The sequence below is a fragment of the Diceros bicornis genome, chromosome X (genome assembly GCF_020826845.1).
Source record: "Diceros bicornis minor isolate mBicDic1 chromosome X, mDicBic1.mat.cur, whole genome shotgun sequence".
Taxonomy (NCBI): Eukaryota; Metazoa; Chordata; class Mammalia; order Perissodactyla; family Rhinocerotidae; genus Diceros; species Diceros bicornis.
In genome coordinates, this window is record NC_080781.1 from 40,325,250 (window position 1) to 40,343,057 (window position 17,808).

At 47.0% G+C, this 17,808-nt stretch overlaps 1 protein-coding gene across 3 annotated transcripts in view; it reads left to right on the forward strand.

Moving 5' to 3' along the window:
* The first annotated feature begins 5,048 nt into the window (after nt 1-5,048).
* Nucleotides 5,049-17,808, forward strand: part of ZNF674 (zinc finger protein 674) — a 31,573-nt gene continuing 18,813 nt past the window's right edge. Inside the window, exons 1-6 of one of the 3 annotated variants that reach the window (XM_058535707.1) lie at nt 5,049-5,230; nt 6,002-6,112; nt 7,838-8,012; nt 8,368-8,412; nt 15,366-15,492; nt 15,813-15,908. In XM_058535707.1, coding sequence (XP_058391690.1) covers nt 7,995-8,012; nt 8,368-8,412; nt 15,366-15,492; nt 15,813-15,908 — 286 coding nt within the window. In that variant the 5' untranslated portion in view covers nt 5,049-5,230; nt 6,002-6,112; nt 7,838-7,994. Of the gene's footprint in view, nt 5,231-5,416; nt 5,472-6,001; nt 6,113-6,752; nt 8,013-8,367; nt 8,413-15,365; nt 15,493-15,812; nt 15,909-17,808 lie in introns of those variants that run through there. The other 2 variants (XM_058535706.1, XM_058535708.1) reach the window with 2 other exon arrangements.

Sequence of the window (17,808 nt, forward strand, 5' to 3'; positions counted from 1 at the left end):
CAACATTCCCATTCCCATCGTCTCCCCTGTATTGCAGAAGCTGGAAGCATTGAGGCTTTATTTCTCAGACTCCCTTGTCAATGTGATCCCTCTGCATGAAATTGGGAAGGGAGAAGGGAGGTAGAAGCCATACTTTCCCTCTAGCAGGGAGAGTAGACAAGTATCTTTCAGCAGAAGTGAGTTTTTGCAGCACCTGCTAGACTACTTTCTAAGCTAATCACCCAAACACCTTGGGGCTATGGGACACCCGTGCTGCCAGTAATGGTTTTCTGCAGTTTTATGACCTCTGAGTAGCAGAAATAACTTCCTGACTTTCTGCACCATGGTCATCCTAAAAGCTAGTGGTGGCTTCTGACCTATGCTCCTCCATTCTCTCTCACTTCCAGGAATGATGACGACTAGAGTGCCTGAGAAGCCATGCTGAAGAGAGCAGAGATGCCAACAGCCTGAGTCTATATGAAGGAATGGCACCTGTCAATATAGAATACCCATGGTTGATTCTTATGTGAGCAAGAAGGGGGTTGTGTCTGAGCCATTATATTCGGGGGCTAATTATTCCAGTAGTTTGGCTTACCCAGATTAGTACAACAGTTGTAGCCTGTGTCTAGTTACTGGTAGTCCCTGGAGTTTGTGGATAGGCAGCAGGGCTTACAAATAGTGTCTGGGCATCTGAGAGGCCCTGTGGATCCATTTTTTCCACAGGGTGGTATGTACATGGGCATGCAGACCTGTGAAGGGATCTGTTTTGACCTTTCTCCTGGGTTCCGTACAGCTGGGTCCTCCTTGGCAGCTGAGTCCTGTGTTCACTACAGCATGGGGGGAAAGGAGGCCTGGAATGGAGATCAGCCTGGTTTTCCTTGTAAAGTCTTAAATAATCTGACATCAAACAATGCCCATTCCTTCTCTTCCCACAGAAGCCCCTGTGCAACAAGGGGAGGGGCGGAAGAGGGAGGAGCATTGGCTGAGAAGTCAAGTGGAATGGGTCCTAGTCCCAGCCTGCTAACAACCCCCTGAAGCATCTTTTCCCTTCTTGGGCCTCAGGGTCTTTACTTGCAGATGGGAGTTACTGAGGGGTCTCAGTACTGAGATTCAGAGAGCACCTCAATCCTATTCCTCATCCCTTACTCTCCATCTGTGTCTCCGTGTGTGTGTGTGTGTGTGTGTGCGCGTGCATGTGTGTTTAAGGAACTTCTCCTGCTTAGAAGTCACAGCTGCTAAACCAGAAATGTCATTAGAACTTTATTTTGACTCAAAGTGTGGTCTGAGGATCAGCATATACTAATATGTTAGAAATCTTGTTAGAAATGCAGAATCTCAGGCCCACCACAGAACTACTGAATCGGAATCTGCAATTTAACAAGATCCCTAGGGGATCCCTATGCGCATTCCAGTCTGAGATGTACTGCTCCAGAGAACTTGAGATAAGACAAAAGTAGGCTTTAAAAATGAATGGGATTTGGAGTCAGGAGACCTAGGTTCCAGTTTGAGTTCTGCCACTTATTGGCTGTACAATATTTACAATTCATGTAACCATCCTGATCCTTTTTCTTAAATGAGGGTGCTCTAATAACTGCAGAATGGCGTAGAGGCCAAAGGAAAGGTACCTAACCTTAAATCTTGATTTCATTTACTAGCTGTGAAGCTTTGGGTGAGACACTTGCCATCTATGTGCTTCAGTCTCCTCATCTGGAAGATTCAGTATAATAATAATGAGGGATACTAATAATAATTTTAAATTAATAATGAGTGTAAATCACATAGCATAGTGCCTGGCATAGTCTAAGTCTGCAGCACATGTTATTATACACTGGCTTCATATAGCATCTTTCAAGAACAGAAAGAGACCTAGAAAGTAGAATAGACTTCAGGCTAGCTGAAGTCTTCCTCATTTGGGGTTCATCATGGTATACACACTTCTCAACTAAGGGCCACAGTCACCCAAGACTGGAGCTCTACCCTCCGAGCCATGAGACAGCCATGGGGTTGACTTCATATTATCATTGTGGAGCCATCAACCAGTTCCCTGGGATGGAATCCCATATTGTCTATTCCAGCCGCACTCTGGATACTTTCCTACCTGTGGAATCGGCAGGGGCAGCTGCAGACAGAGCAATGCAGTCCAGCCAGGAGATGAACGCATGCAACTGGCCTTCCCTTTCCTACAGGAACTCATGCAGTTCAAAGAGGGGAACTTCAAGGCATTGCCTGATGGGCCTGTCACCACAGTCATGGCAGGGAAGGCCTCCAGGAAGAGGCAGGGACCAGGAACCCTCAGCAGAACACTACACCACAGCGAAAAAGCAAGCTCACTTACCTCCTGCCTGCTGCAAGTACTCAGGACCTCTGCTCCTCGGAGGTGGAAAAAGCACAGCAGTGCCCTCTGGGTGCCGCTGCTCAGGTCTGCAACCTCCTGACAAACACCAAGTAAGTGTATTGCTGAGGGCGGAGTCAGACTGGGTTCAGAAGGTCCACCCTCTGACATGGTTGAAACAAACCGTAGACTGTACCGATCCGACTGAGAATCTGTAGCGACAGTGTGTTGGCGTCCCCAAGACCACCCTCTGCTTGATGATTCCCTAGAAGGAATCAGGACTCAGAAAAGCTGTTATACTCTTCCGAGTCCTGTGGGTCCTTCTGAGCTGTTGTCTATGGGGTTATGATTTATTACAATGCAAGTGTACATGAGTCAAATCAGCAGAGGGAAGAGGTCCATGGGCGAACTCCAGTGGAAACCAGTCGTGAGATACCAGCCGTCCTCTCCCAAAGGAGTCACACAGATAATGCTTAATTCTCCCAGAAACAATGTGGGACAAGGCGTGCAAAGTGTTGCCAGCCAGGGAAGCTTGGGGTCCAGGGTTTTTACTGGAGGTCATGCAGGCATGCAGCGTCCACGTGACTGACTTGAACAAACTGATATAGCTTGGCCCAGGGCCTCAGGCTTACAAAATTGATGTTCACCCTAAGTCACACTGTTAGCATAAACGATCTGGTTAAACTGGAACAGCGATATCTGGAATACAAAAACACTCATTAGGCAGAACATGCCAGGGGCTTAGTGGCGGTCTCCCAGGAGCCAAAGACTAGTCCTCCTGAGAAAGGCTTTTCTTTGGAAGGTAAGTACTTGAGTAACCTGGGCCTGCTGAGTTAACACTTTACAATGAATTTTAACTTAATTAGAAGCCTAATTGCCATTTAAAAAATGTTCTCAGTTGGAAATGAGTGGTGATCCTGGGCAAGGCTGGTGGCAGTGAAAGGCACAATTGTGCAAGGAGATGGCAAAAGGGAAGCCCACAGAACGGGAAGGCGCAGCAATGGCAACAGCATGTTTTCTAGACTGTGGGAGAGGACAGTGGAAACAGCCACCACTTACCAGGTGTCTGCCGTGGACCAAGTCCTGGGCTTGGGGCTCTGGAGATGATCTCTTGAACAATCATGGCAGCCATTTGGACAGGTGGTCCTCAGCTGTGACACAGAAGAGGAGATTGAGGCCCAAGGGGCCAGTAAGTGGTGGGTCCAAGCCCTCTCTTCATAGTTTAGTAAATCCCAACAGCCCAGGCAGAGTATGGCTGGAAGAACACTTCAGTGCGTTTTTTGGTTGCCAGATGCCTAAGTCACACTAGGAAATGCTGGCATTGCATAAGCAACAACTGTGTGTCCTTCGCCAGGCCCCATCTGTAGCATCAGCCCCTTCTCTTTCTGTGTAAGCACTTGTTCCTGAAGAATCCGGATATGGGGAGCGTCTGACCAGGGCAAAGACCAGGTCTCTCTGCAGCTGGGGGTTTCTCTACTGTCCTCAGGACACTGCCATACTAACTCTATTAACCTTTTCCTGCCTCGTATAGCGATGCCTAAAAAGGTTATCAGGTCCCCTCTCCTCGAGAAATACATAGATTAGTATCTCTAAACCTGGCCATCATTTACAAATAAATAAAGAATTCACTGTGCGGGCAATTCCCTGCTCACAGGCCTGACGGAAAGCAGACTCTTCTCCTGGGACTTCAACACAAGGCTTGGACAGAGTCACTACCTAGGAGAAGTCTGTCTGTCGATTTTGGCTATGATTCATCCAAACCACCTGAGGAATGTTGGTTAACTCCTAGAGGGGAAAGGGAAAGAGAGGGAGAAAGCAATATGTTCAAATGGAGGATTAAATCAATGTATGATGGATTCCCTGACTGTTTGTGTCACACGCTTCTCTCAACAGTGCCTGGCACGGCGTTGGCTCTAGCATAGAAGAAACTGGGTGTATCTGAGCTGAGACCCTGCCATGCCCCACCCAAGCAGTTTGGCTTGGTGACGTGACAGGTACAAGCACAGCACACAAACTTGGCCTCTTTCCCCCAGACTGACAGGAAACAGAAACTTCCTCAAAATCACTACAGGCCTTTGCAGCAGGCCATGTTGCCACTGGCCGGCATCCTCAGAGAGAATGGCTCTCTGCTACTTTACTCTGTGTTTTCAAAAAAGCAAAAACCAGATTCTCCCAGGACCTCCCGGTCCCAGAAACTGGAGCTCCTCCATTTATTACAACAGAATCAGACAGAGGGAGTTTCTTTCCCATTTGCGCACGGTGCTGACCCTCCTGCGCTGTTCCCAGGCCCTCTTCAGGGACAATTCCCAGCTGAGCCTGACCCCTGCTCTCTGACCCCTGAGCCTGAGACCGGCGCCCGGCTATGACGCGCTGGCCCCGCCCCCAAGATGGCCGCGCCCATGTGCCGCTGTTGCCGGCCGCAGGCGCCGCTATCGTTTTCTTATTCCGGGGATCTAAAGGAAGCAGAAAGTGTGGCTTGGGGGACGGAGCGGCGCGAACTCCCCAGGGTGCGCCGCGACGAGGGCCGGCCGCGCAGGAGAACGAATGGGGAGAGGGGGCTTCGGTCTCGGAGGCGGCGGGGAGGGGGACCCGGCGATCGTCCGCGCCGAGACCCCTCCCCAGCCTGTCGTGCGACTCGTCGCGGAAAACGGTCGCAAGTTCTTGTCGTTCCATGTCGCCTCAGAGGGAACCACGTCAGAATCATGGTCCCTGACACGCGCCATGTCGGTCATTGGTCGTGGTGGCTCCCCCCCCCCGACCGCTCGTGCGCGTGCGCCACGCCCCGACCTCGGGCTCCAGGGTGACGGGGAGCGGAAGTGCTCTGCTGACCCCGAGGGCGACGCGAGTTCACGGTGGCTGTTGTTATCCGCCCTGAGATGCCGGGCGCCTGGTAGCGCAGTAAGGGAGGCGGAGTTGGGGGTGAGCTTGATGGGAGGGTCGAAGGGGCCGTGGGTAATGGGTTCGCGCCCTGGGGAGTTGAGTGACAGGACCGTGGGGGTGAGTGCTGGGGGGCGGGCTGTGGGGTCAGCCAGTGATTGATTGACTGATTCATTCATTGAAGCATTCAGCGACTGTTTACTGAGCGCCTGGTAAATGCGAGGCACCGGTAAATGCGAGGCACCGTTGTGTTTCACGTTAATCTCCACAATAGCCCTGTGAGGTAGGTACTAGGATTATCTTCATTTCCTAGCGAGAAAGCAAGAACAGAAAGGCTCGGGAACCTGTCCGAAGTCACACAGCTAGTAGACCGGGGGATCCTTTTTCTTTGTTCTGCCTAGCACTTATCCCCTTCTAACGGACCCTATAATTTCTTTATCATGTTTGTTGCTGACTGTCTCCCCTGCTAGAATCTAGCTCTGCAAGATCGGGGAACTCTTATATTTTGTCCACTGATGTCTCTCCAACACGTAGAGCAGTAGAATAGGCACAGAGTAGGCGCTCACCTCTTTTATTGAATGAATAAATGCCAGAGCAGGCAGGCAGTTTGGTTCCAGAGCCCGGACTCTGAGGAGGTAAGGCAGTGCCTAGCTCCTTGTCTGGCGATGGTTGAGTCTTGGTAAATGTTAACTCTTAAAACTAGAGTGAGGCCCTGTGCCTCCTTGTGTCGAGTAAAACATTTCAGTTTTCCTGCACTGCACTCCGTCATGGGGGTTACTAATTGGATCTCCTGTGTGGTCATTGTCTTTCCAGGGTAGGGGTGCATGCCTGAGACCACTGCTCACCAATTTCAGACTCCAGCTTATCTACCCTGGGCTTCCTTAGTTAGTCTACAGAAGACCCAGCCTGAGGCCTCACAAGGAGGTGAGTTCACAGGTCAGAGGCAGAGATCTGGTGCTGAAGTGATGGTCCCAGCTGAGAGGCATTTGGCTCTGAATCCCTTGGTCCTTCCTCCTTAGGAGCAAGAGAGCTCCTCTGAGGGGAGTTGAAGGAGAAGTCTCAGCCCAGAGCCCAGACCCTGATGCTCAGGGCAGAGGGTGGAGGCTCACAGGACAGCAGGTCGTGGAAGAGCTGGACCTGCAGTGGCCTCTGTCCCTCCCTCCAGCTGAGAGAGAGCAAGGCTGGCATGCTGGTTCAACTTCCAGCCACCATGAAGGCCTAGTGACAATGGGGAGTTGGCCCCTATTACAGGAGAGAGAGATGAAAGGTACAGAAGGATAGACGGATGCTGCCGTGGGGCCGGTGCCCTGCTGTAGTGCCTGCAAGGGCAGGATGAGGCGGGGAAGGATCACTACCAGCCTCACAGGACTTTCTCCTCCCCTGACACTCCTAGGCACACACCATTGTGCTCCCCTCGTTTGCTGTTGGCTATTTCTGGATTTGAGTCAGTCCCATACCATGAACATCCCATCTTCCTCTAGCAGAAATGTTCAGTCTCCCTCCACCTTGACTCAAGTGCAGCAAAGGGTTTTTTTTTAAGTTTACTTTCCTTTTTTTTTTTCAGTTTGTAGAAGTTCAGAGTAGTCTGTGAGTATGCTATCATCTAGTTCTGCTGCCTTTTGATGCTACTGTGACTGGGCCTGAGAACCTGACTTGTTAAGCTACAAGGCGCTGAACCCTGCTGTCCTGATGCTGCCGCGGGGATTGCTCCAGTAACAGGGATCACTCTGCCCAAAAGCTCCTTGTTGAAAGTTTCCTTTCAAGACTGCCAAACAGGGAAGAGGGCGGAAATCAACTGGAAATCGTGGGAATGGAGGAGGTGATGGGGCGGGAACAGGGTAGTGGAGGGCCAGCCAGGGGCGGAGGGTGCAGGCGGACAAGGCTTCCAGCTCCATGTGGAACTGACCAATGCTGGCTCTTCACCTCCTCCCCCGCCCCCTCCCGCCCCGCAGTGCCCTCAGCCCTGCTTTGTCTCCCTCCTCCAAACCACAGCGGAGTGTCCCTGTCCTCCAGACTTTGCTGAGGGTCCAGCACCTCTAGGGCTCAGCATGAGCATAGGGGATTTGTAATCTTTTTAAATTTTTATTTCACTAGTAATTCATATTCACTGTCAAAAATGAGAAAATGCAAGTACACACAAGAGGAAAGGTGAAATCACTCAAAGGTAACCAGTGTCTGCATTTTTTTTTTTTTTTTTTGTGAGGAAGGTCAGCCCTGAGCTAACATCCATGCTAATCCTCCTCTTTTGCTGAGGAAGACCGGCTCTGAGCTAACATCTATTGCCAATCCTCCTCCTTTTTTCCCCCAAAGCCCCAGTAGATAGGTGTATGTCATAGTTGCACATCCTTCTAGTTGCTGTATGTGGGACGCGGCCTCAGCATGGCCGGAGAAGTGGTGCGCGCCCGGGATCCGAACCCGGGCCGCCAGGAGCGGAGCGCGCGCACTTAACTGCTAAGCCACGGGGCCGGCCCATCCATAGCATTTTTAAAGCCCATGAGGGATCCCATTTTGTGTGTCTTATTTTTTAACTCAGTCCTCTTCGCTCAGGGTTTAGTTGCTTCCAAGTTTTTGAATGTTGAAAACAACCACAGTTAATATCCTTGCAGCTTTGTGCTCATTTATGATTGCTTATTTATGGTAAATTTCCAGGAATAGAATTCTTGAGAGAAAGGAGGTGTCCGGTTGTTAATGGCTTCTGAGTAGATGTCTTTCAACACAAGGCATACATCTGTTCAGGAAGAGAAAAAAATTCTACGTGCAAAACCCACCTGATCTTAGCCGTGTCCCAAGGGAACAGGCTGGAGCTATGAGGCTGTGTTTCCAGGTCATTCTCCCCAGGGTTCAAGGGTGATTCTTCTTTTTTTTTGGTGAGGAATATTAGCCGTGAGCTAACATCTGTTGCCAATCCTCCTCTTTTTGCTGATGAAGATTGGCACTGGGTCAAAAGCCCATCTTCCTGTGCTTTATGTATGCCATGCCGTCACAGCATGGCTTGATAATTGGTGTGTAGGTCCATGCCCGGGATGGGAACCTGCAAACCCTTGGCCACTGATAAGGAACGTGCAAACTTAAACACTGTGCCACCAGGCCGGCCCCTCAAAGGCGATTCTTACTAGGCTGGTGATGATGGTCTCTGGGCTGTATGCACTGATCTCGACCTTCTAATTCTGCCTTTGTAGATCTCCATCCTTTGTCCAGGGCAGAAGAGGATGGCCATGTCCCAGGTGAGTTCCTAATTCACTCCCTTCTTTGTTTCCAGTGAGCTTGAGGCAGCTTTGGGGAATCTATATTGTAACCTTGAGAAATCTGCTAATCCCCTCTGCTCTGGCCGTTTTCTGTTCAACCTGTGATCCACCTCAGGTTTCTCCAGTGCTTCCTCTCCCCACAAAAAAGAAAAAGAAAAAAAAAAAAAAACAGACTTCTCTCTGAACTGCTTCCCTTTGGGAACTGGTCTTCATCTTTTCTTCTTTTCCGTCTCAGAGAAGATTGTTTAAATACATAGACTTATCATGCTTCCTGTTCACTTTTTTCTTTTTATGAAGTTTAAAATCAGGTAAATCCGTGCTTAATGTTTTAATGTGCATATAAAAATAGTAGCCAAAACATCCCCACTTCTTCTCCCCCCAGTACCAAGTTCTTCCTCAGAGATGCCCACTGTTAACAGTTTGGTGACAGAGTGGTTAGATGCATTTACCTCAGTTTAATTAACTGAAAACAGATACCCATGTAAAGCTGTGTGCATTTTTGCACAAATACTATCAGACTCCCCTGCCCATCTTGCTTTTCCCACCTGGTTATATTCTGAGTGGTGTTCCTCATCAATATACAAAGATTATCAGTTCCCATTTTGTGGTATGGATGTATCATTTAACTATTTCTCTATTCATGGATATTTAGGTTTTTAATTTTTTTAATGGTATAAACAGTGCCTCATGAACAATTTTCTATGTATCTATTTGCTCAGGAGTACAGGTGTTATGGAGGTTATGCGTGAAAGTCGGATTTTTGACTAAACGATACTCAGACTTTAAATTTGTCCTCCCAAATCCTTCATAATTACTACTTTTACTAATTTTTAAAGACCAAATAATTTCTGTGTTCTAATTTTCCAGGCTGTTGAAAGATGAAAAAGCACCCAATTTATTTTATGAAGCCGCTTAACTTTAAATTTGATGAAGATAGTACGAAAAGGAAAATTATAAACCAGTTTCACTTAAGAATAGGGATGCCAAAATTTTTTAAACGTTCTGAACAGAACATTAATAAATTGAATCACACATTTTTAAAGTAATGCATGCACATGGTAAAAGCTTCAGACAAAAGCTTTGTTCAACAAAAGGTGAAGAATAATTCTTCCTGTCACCCCATCCTGTTGTCTCCTTGTTGAGTGTTTCATGCGTTCTTCCAAAGATCATGTATGCATATCTATCTAGATATAGGAATCTCTTCTTTTCTTTTCTCTCCCTCTTTTTTTTGTTATTTCACAAATTGGAGCACATTCTAGTTGTTACTGATCATTCCAGTGCACTTGTACAGTCTGTCCCGGGGATTCTGAACTGTGGCGCTGTTGCCATTTGGGGCCAGATTATTCTGTGTTGTTCGGGATCGTCCTGTGCGTTGTAGCATGTATAGCAGCGTCGCTGGCCTCTATCGACGAGATGCTAGTAGCACTCCCTCCTCTAGTTGTGACAACCAAAATGTCGCCCCACATTGCCAAATGTCTCCTGGGGGACAAAATTACCCAAGGTTTAAAACCAGGAGTCTACCCCATTTACCAAAATGGCCACTTGATCTTCTATTGGGTGCAAATACCATTTGTTATTTACCTGTCTCCTAGTGATGTACATTTAGGATATTCCTAGTCTTTTGCTACCATAAACAACATAGCAGTGAATATCCGTGTACATTCAGCTGTATGCATGTGAGTACATCTTTCTACAAGGGAGATTTCTGGGTCAAGGGCTGCAAGCATCTTGAATTTTGATTCAAGATGGTCAAATTGCCCTCCAAATAGCATGTACTGCTCTGCACTCCTAGCCACAGTAGGATGCCTTTTCCCATAGACAGGCAATCACAGTAATTTTTGCAAACATTGTGAGGGGAGAAAAGAGTGGTGCATTTTAATTTGCATTTCTGGACTTGAGTGTCTTTTCATATTTTAAATGCCATTTGTGCTTTTTCCTTTCAAATGTTTATTCTAGTCATTTGCTCATTTTTCTCTTGGGGGTGGAATTACTTTGATTGCTGATTGCCAGCTCTTTATGTTAACTTAATAAGTAAATTAGACCTCTGTCGTATATGTTGTAAATATTTTTTCATGATTTGTCATTTGTTTTGACTTGGATTATATATCTTGTGGAGTAGACACTTAAATTTTTTAAATGTGGTCTAATTTCACAATCCTTAGTGGCTTCTAGATTCCATGTATTACTTAAAAAGGCTTCTGGGAGTCAAGGTTATAAAAATGTCATTTCAATTATGTGGAAAAACAGTGGTTAATGAATGATGGCGGCACAATTGAGTCTCCATCTGGAGGGAAACAAAGCTAGACTCTTCTACATATACAAGTAAAATTCTAGACTGATTAAAGAACTAAATATATATTTGAGAAATTAGATGAAAATTTAGGAAGATATTTGTATAACGTTGCTCGGTGCCATAAATATTTTTAATGAAGATGGAAAACCCGGAAACCATAAGGAGAAAGATTGTCAGGTTAGACTGCACTAGAATATTAAAATCTGTACAGTCAAAAGACGTTGGAGAAAATACATGCAGTACGTATGATCCACACAGGATTTACGTACAGAAAATGCAAACTGATGATACAAAAAAAGACCAAAACTGTGGTAGAAAAGTAGTCAGAAAGGTAAGACAGGCAATCTATAAGAAAACCGTGTGATGCCATATGAAAAGATGTTTCCCCTCCCTAGTTTTCAAGACTGGAAAACAGGGCTCATTTTCAATCCTCCTTTTCTGTTGCATTCTGACAAATGAAACCAGTCTCAGCCCTTCTCGTAACTGTTTGCCTTCCAGATGTGTGTGTGTATGTGTGTGTGTGTGTGTACACCAAAAAAACCCAGAATTTTGCATGGGCGGTTTTTAATGAAAATCTGCTCCAACTATGCATATTCTGAAATTTGCTTTTTTTCATTTAACAAAAATGTACCAGACGTCCCTTCTTGTCGGCCATTTTTATGACGGCTGTTCTCGAGTGCAGCGAGGATAGTCGTACCACTGTATTTACCGGCTCCTTCGACCTCCCAGTCCTGATGCAGTTTGTTTACTAAGCAGGGGTCCTTTTTGTCGGAAGCAATGTCGCCTGGTAATATAGCTGTCGTTCCACCATTATCGGAGTCCCAGGAACACAGGACTTTTAGGGCCATCTCCTCTTCCTTTTCGCTAATACGAATCACGCTGCCTCGAACATCCTTGTGGGCATATAAATATTTCAGTAGGATAGAGCCCTGTAAATGCAACTACTGGTTAAAATAGGAGAAAAAAATTTAATAGGTACTGCCAGATCACCTGTCAACCTACCTCATATGAGAGTACTCATGTTCCAGTACCCTCATGAACAGTGGCTCTTTGTCTTTTGAACACTTACCAGTCTTGCAGGTAAAAGATAACATCTTACTGTTTAATTAGCATGTATTTGAACTTTAGTGAGGTTTGTAATCTATTTGTGTGTTTAGTAGCCACTTATATTTCTGTTGCTGTGAGTCTTTTGTCCATTCTATTCAGTTGTGTTTTCTTACTGTCTTACTGAAAGTCTAGGGTAAAATCCTAGAAAGGGCAATGCTGTGTTAAAGGGTATTTGCAATGTACATTTTGATGTATATTAACCAGTTTCTCCCCCCTAGAAGGCAGTAAACAGTTTATAACTTCTTTGGTGTTTTTTCTACACACTTGACTGCACTGGGTATTATCAGTCTTTTTAATGTTGAAGAACCTGAAGGATGTAAATAAGTCCTGGAGATCTAATGCACAACGTAGTGATTATTGTCAACAATACTTCATTATAAACCTCAAAGTTGCTAATAGACTAGATCTTTTTTTTTTTTGGCTTTTTGTTTTTTGGGGGTTTTTTGTTTGTTTTTGTTTTTTGTTTGTTAGTTCTGTTTTGTGTGTGTGTGTGTGTGAGGAAGGCTAGCCCTGAGCTAACATCTGATGCCAATCTTCCTCATTTTTGCTGAGGAAGATTGGCCCTGGGCTAACATCCGTGCCCAAGGCCAGTCCTCCTCAGCAAAAAAAAAAGAGCAGGATTGGCCGATGTTAGCACAGGGCTATTCTCACGGAAAAAAAAAAAAAAAAAGAAGAAGAAGAATCTGAAGGTTGATAAATGCTATGCTCTTAGAAATGTATTTCACGTTCCTTCAGTTATATATTAGGATGTGGTCTTTTTCTTAATGATTTGTTAGAATTTTAGTGTATGAAGGAAATTAGATCATTGTTTTGTATTTTACAAATATTTTTCCCACTTTCATATTAATGTTTGAGAATTTTTAAAATTTCTGTCTGCTATTTAGAAATTTCTGATGTCCAGGTAGTCAAGTTTATCAGTCCTTGCCTGTGTGTCTTCTGAATTTGGGGATGGCTTAGAAAGACTTTCACCACTCTAAAATTATAAAAACTTTTAACTCGACTATTAATTTTATGGTGATCTGGCACACATTTAAATCTCTAATCCATCTGTAATTTATTTTAGACTCTGGAGTGAGATAGCGAATCCAGTTTTATGGTGTGTTTTTCCCCCCGTATAAATACCTAGCCAGATTTTCCTAATGACCTTTTCTGCAGTGATTTCAAATACTTTGATTATGAGCTGCATTCTGATCCTGTATGTGTAGGATCTGTTAGTGGTTTTTAACTTTCAGCTTTGTCGTCATTGAAGTATAACACTGAGTTAGTGTTAATAAAAGGTTTTCTCCTCCTTAGGGAAACAGGACCTTGAGTTAGCCTGGTTTTAGCTTTGTGTCACTGAAAACCCGAAAATGGTGGAATGACGGCTGTATTACCAGGCGTTGTGACTTGTGGTAAAAATGCCACCTGATTGGTAAAGAAAGTGCATCTGAACTGGGAGGACTGTGAATAACTGTAAATAGCTAGTGGGAAGCCACAGATTTGGGTTTTCCTGAGTCCAGTGTAACTCTTATAACAGGGCATGTGCTGTGCCAGGGCGCTGGAAGATGTGCCTGTCACAAGAGATACTTGTGTATGGAGCAGCTTCAGGCTTCTAAGCCAGATACTGCCTACACTCACCAGTGTGGTCTTGTTCCCGGGCACCTCAGCTGTCGCATGGCGGGGGCGAGGGCTGGGGGTAGTTTGGGCTAATAGCTACTGGATTGCACTAAGAAAGCCTCCTGCTGGCGCCACCTGCCTGTCACTGCCCTTCTGCACGCTGTTTCCCATCTCGTATCCTTCTGCAAAGCCGAGTAAACTGGTGCCACCTATGGCCTGTTGGGGCCTTGTGGGTGTAAAATGTCTCATTGAATTTAAGACCACCGAGTGTGGGTGGGACAGGATGGGATCCGGAGCGTAAGTAGGTGGGTTATTGCTCTGATAGGAATTCAGGCACTCAGAGAAGTAAATCTTGTTTGGTGGTGACGAGCCAAACACAGACCTTCCTTGTTTACCTCAGTCTGCTGACCAGGCTGGACACAGACCTGTTCTTTGTCTCGTGACTGGGTAGCTAAGATTGGCACTGTTGGTCCTGATTGGGTAGCTGTGTTTAGACTGTTTGTTCTAGTTGTATATCCTCTGCAAAGCCTTCTCTGGCAGCCCCAAGCAGAGCTGACTTCTTCCTCCTCCCTGTTCCTTGTCCTACCTCTGTCACTGCCCTCGGGAGGCAGCCCTTCCTCCTGCCTCCTTCCCTCCCTCCCTTTCATACGTGAGTTTGTAAGTGTTGTCTTTCTCCCTCTACTAGACCGAAGCTCCTTCAGTTCAGGAGGTGTGTGCTTGTTTTTATTAATCTTGACATCTGTCTTGACATGAGTACAGCCATGTTTGGCCATTCCATGAACCTACAGCCACCAGCACACAAAGAAATATAAAGTGGCTTTCTGTGTTGTGGGAACTGCCCCTTCTCTCACAGAGATAGTTGCAATTTGTAAGATTACAAGACTCTTTGGGCGTCATAGCCCGGGACGGACTGGCCGTCTGTGCCGGGCTGGGGTGATAACCAAGGAGCTCAATGCACGTACACAACTGATAACCATTTGTGCATGAGAACACCAAAGGCTTACTCTGGAGATTACTCATACTGTCTAAGCTGCTGGAAACTGGGGCCTGGTGAGAGTCTCGCCGATCAGGGGGACCCCTTGCCCAGGACCTCTTTCCATTGGCACTCCTGCCTAGCTGTGTCAGTTAAAGGGACTCTCCCCGAAGTAAGGGCGTGGATGTCGTAAGTACCCGATCTGATGTTTCTCTCTCGGTCGATCTCATGTTTCTCTTTTTTGATCGATCTGATGTTGTTTCCTCTGTATAGCGACTTATTTGGATGTTATAAGTACCCAGTCTGATGTTTCTTTGTATATAGCTACTTCCTGTATTCTCCATATCTATTTGCTAACTTTCGCCTTTACCCTTCCCTGTATAATACAGTGTGCATTCATTCCATTCGTTTGGGTTGGAAAGTTCCTTTTTATGTCTCGGATCAAATCCACCAAACCTCTTACAACAACATCCTCTGGACTTACCAGCTTGGTCTCTGTTCAGTAAATATGTGTTGAATGAATGAATTTCCAGGGAAAGATATTTCTAACACCAATCTGTTTTCCTGTCAGGTTTAAAGTAATTTTAGCTACATAACCACCGTATATACTATACTGTGTCAAATTGTGGACGTTGGGCAGCTTAAGAACAATTACAGAGAGAAAGGCAATGTGGTGTAGTGTTGAAGAACGTGGGTGCGGAAACCACCCACGTGGGTGGTTTAAAACCGGAGGGATTTTAATCCCCAATTCCTAGCTGTATGACCCTGAGCAAGTGACTTTACACTCTGTGTGCCTTGCCGTCCTCTTCTGTCAGGGTTCTCCGGGGGTGGTGGGGAGGATTGAAATCCTTACTACACGTGCAGGACTGAGGATGGGCACAGAGCAGGCACTCGATGTATGTGAAATGTTGTCCCGGCCTGTTGGCCGATCACTGGGAGCTAAAGAGGAATGTGCTGTTGCAGGAATCGTTGACCTTCAGGGACGTGTTTGTGGACTTCACCCTGGAGGAGTGGCAGCAACTGGACGGTGCTCAGAAGAACCTCTACAGGGATGTCATGCTGGAGAACTACAGCCACCTGGTCTCCGTGGGTGAGGGACCACTCCACAGTATGACTAGAACGCTCCCACTCGTGTCTCCCTCTCTCGCGGCTGCACGCTCGGGGGCCTCTGAAGCCCTGAATGAGTGTGGGCCTAGGGCTCCCTGTCAAGGGTTCATAATCCCGATTGCACCCTGCACAGGAAGTTTGTGCTCTTGCCTTCTCTGTGAATGCTCTGCTCTGAGGGGCAAACAGCTGTGCGTGTGGGGCAGTCACCGAGGCCGGACCATCTTCAGCCTGCAAGGATGGGCCTCGGTTCTGGAATGCCTCTGGCATGAATAACGAAATCCTCTGTCATTTTCCCCTCCACAGGTTACCTAGTGGCCAAACCAGATGTGATCTTCAGGTTGGGACAAGCAGAAGAGGCTGCGATGGCAGGCGGAGAAACCCCAATGCAGAGCCGTCCAGGTGCGCAGGAGCCGGGCCAGTCAAAGGGGGACCTAGTGGGTCAGTGAGAGCTTGGCCTTGGAGGTGCCCCCAGGAGCTCTTCTCAGGGCCCCTAGACTTGGGGACACGCCTCGGCTCTGATGGAATGAGACCACCCACTGTAATATCCACACGATGTCCCCACCTGCCACCCTTCTACAGCCCCCTTTTCTTGCTGGGGTGCAGACAGAGGGCAGCCACGGCTGTTCTTTAGATCTCGTCTCTGCCTTCCAGCATCCTGGGTGGCTAGAGAGAAGTGCTGAGCCTTTTCTCCTTCCTTCTCCGTCTGCTTTGTGGAAGCTTTTAGGACCTTGCCCCCCTCTTGGGCTTTTGCATTTTCATCAGATGAGATGTAGAGGTAGGTGACATGTTTCCTCTTTATTTGGCATTCTGTGGGCCCTTCAAGGCTGAAACGTGGAGTCTTTTCTTGAGTCTCAGGAAAGTTATCCTACCCGGTTCGTTGGAGTCGGTATGGACAAGAAAGCTTTGCTAGTGACCTTCGAGTCTCCCAGGCCGGCTACCCGACGTGTCCTTGTCTGCCCTCACGTTGTGGCTAGACAGTGTCACCCTTCACACAGGTCTCTGTTTTCTCTTCTTATTTCCTCTCAGACTCTTCCTGTTGTCAGATTCCTCCTCTGATCAGTCCTTCTCTCCCACTCCACTGTTTAGTCTTTTGTATTATCTTTATTTATTCAAAAAATAAAGAAGCCTGCGAGGACACTACTCCCACGGTGGCATGCTTCAGTGAGCAGTGTCGCAGTCCTGGGTGGAGCTGCTTTTTCCCTTTTCTGTTCGTCTCTTTGTGCTCCGGGCCCCTTACAGGGATCCAGAAACTCTTCAGATGTTGGTCTTCCTCTTTCTCTCTCCCATTTACAGTGGCCACTCCACAGGCCCATCCCGAAGAACGCTGTGACTGTTCAGTGTGGTCCGTGGACCAGCAGCCTGGGCATCTCCCTGGCTCGATTGGAAATGCAGGCTCTTGGGGTCCACCTCAGATTTTCTGAATCCGAATCTGCTTTTCAGCAGCTGTTTCGAGATCAGTTTCAGGGATCCAGCTGTAGTCCGACGCTGGCCCGGCAGATCCCAGGTGACTCCCGATGGCTTCCCCAGAGCCCGCTCCTGCTTGGCAGATGCACTGTCTCTCTCAGAGCCTCCCCGTGCTGGCGTGCACACAGCCTCTGTAGCTTCTCCCAGGGACGTTTTGGGCTGCAATTTCCCCTTTATTGCACAGTCAGTCCCATATCTGCCGCCTTGTAGAGATTCAGCAGGATTTCTGGTCTGCTCACGGCATGCCTTTTCCTGCTTCCAGTGTTTCCAGGAATTGTAATGACCGTGAGTCTCGTTCTCGTTTCAGTGGTATCCTGGAGGGAGGAAAAGCAAACTCAGAGGCACAGTCTGCCCTCTTGAGTCACAATCCCCTTGTAGTACAAACTGCCGGCACATGTTCGGGCTAAGAGTGCAGAACTGTATGGGATACAGTGGAATCTTAGTGCATTCCCAGTCACGCCTCCAAGGGCAGCCTCTTCTCAAGGTTTCTGTTTTTAATTCTGATGAGCGCCTCCGTGGGTCCAGGGAATACCTTCATACCTGCATTTCTGGAGTTTCCAGTTTTCTCTCTCCTCTAGAAAAAATACAGATTCAGCTCAATTACACTTTGGTCTGCTCCCCAGCTGTTTATAATGTTTGTTAAATTCTTACTTTTAGCTTCTTTATTGGTTACATGTGTAACTTTAAATAATATGGCTGAGCTTCTGTTTTTGCATTCCATTTGGTAACTTTCTATAAACCCTGCTAAGTGCCTGTGGCTTCTTTCTCTGCCTCGAACACAGACCCCCAGACCCCTAGAGAGAGAGTCTGCTTCTTGTTCTTATGCAGTTGTGGG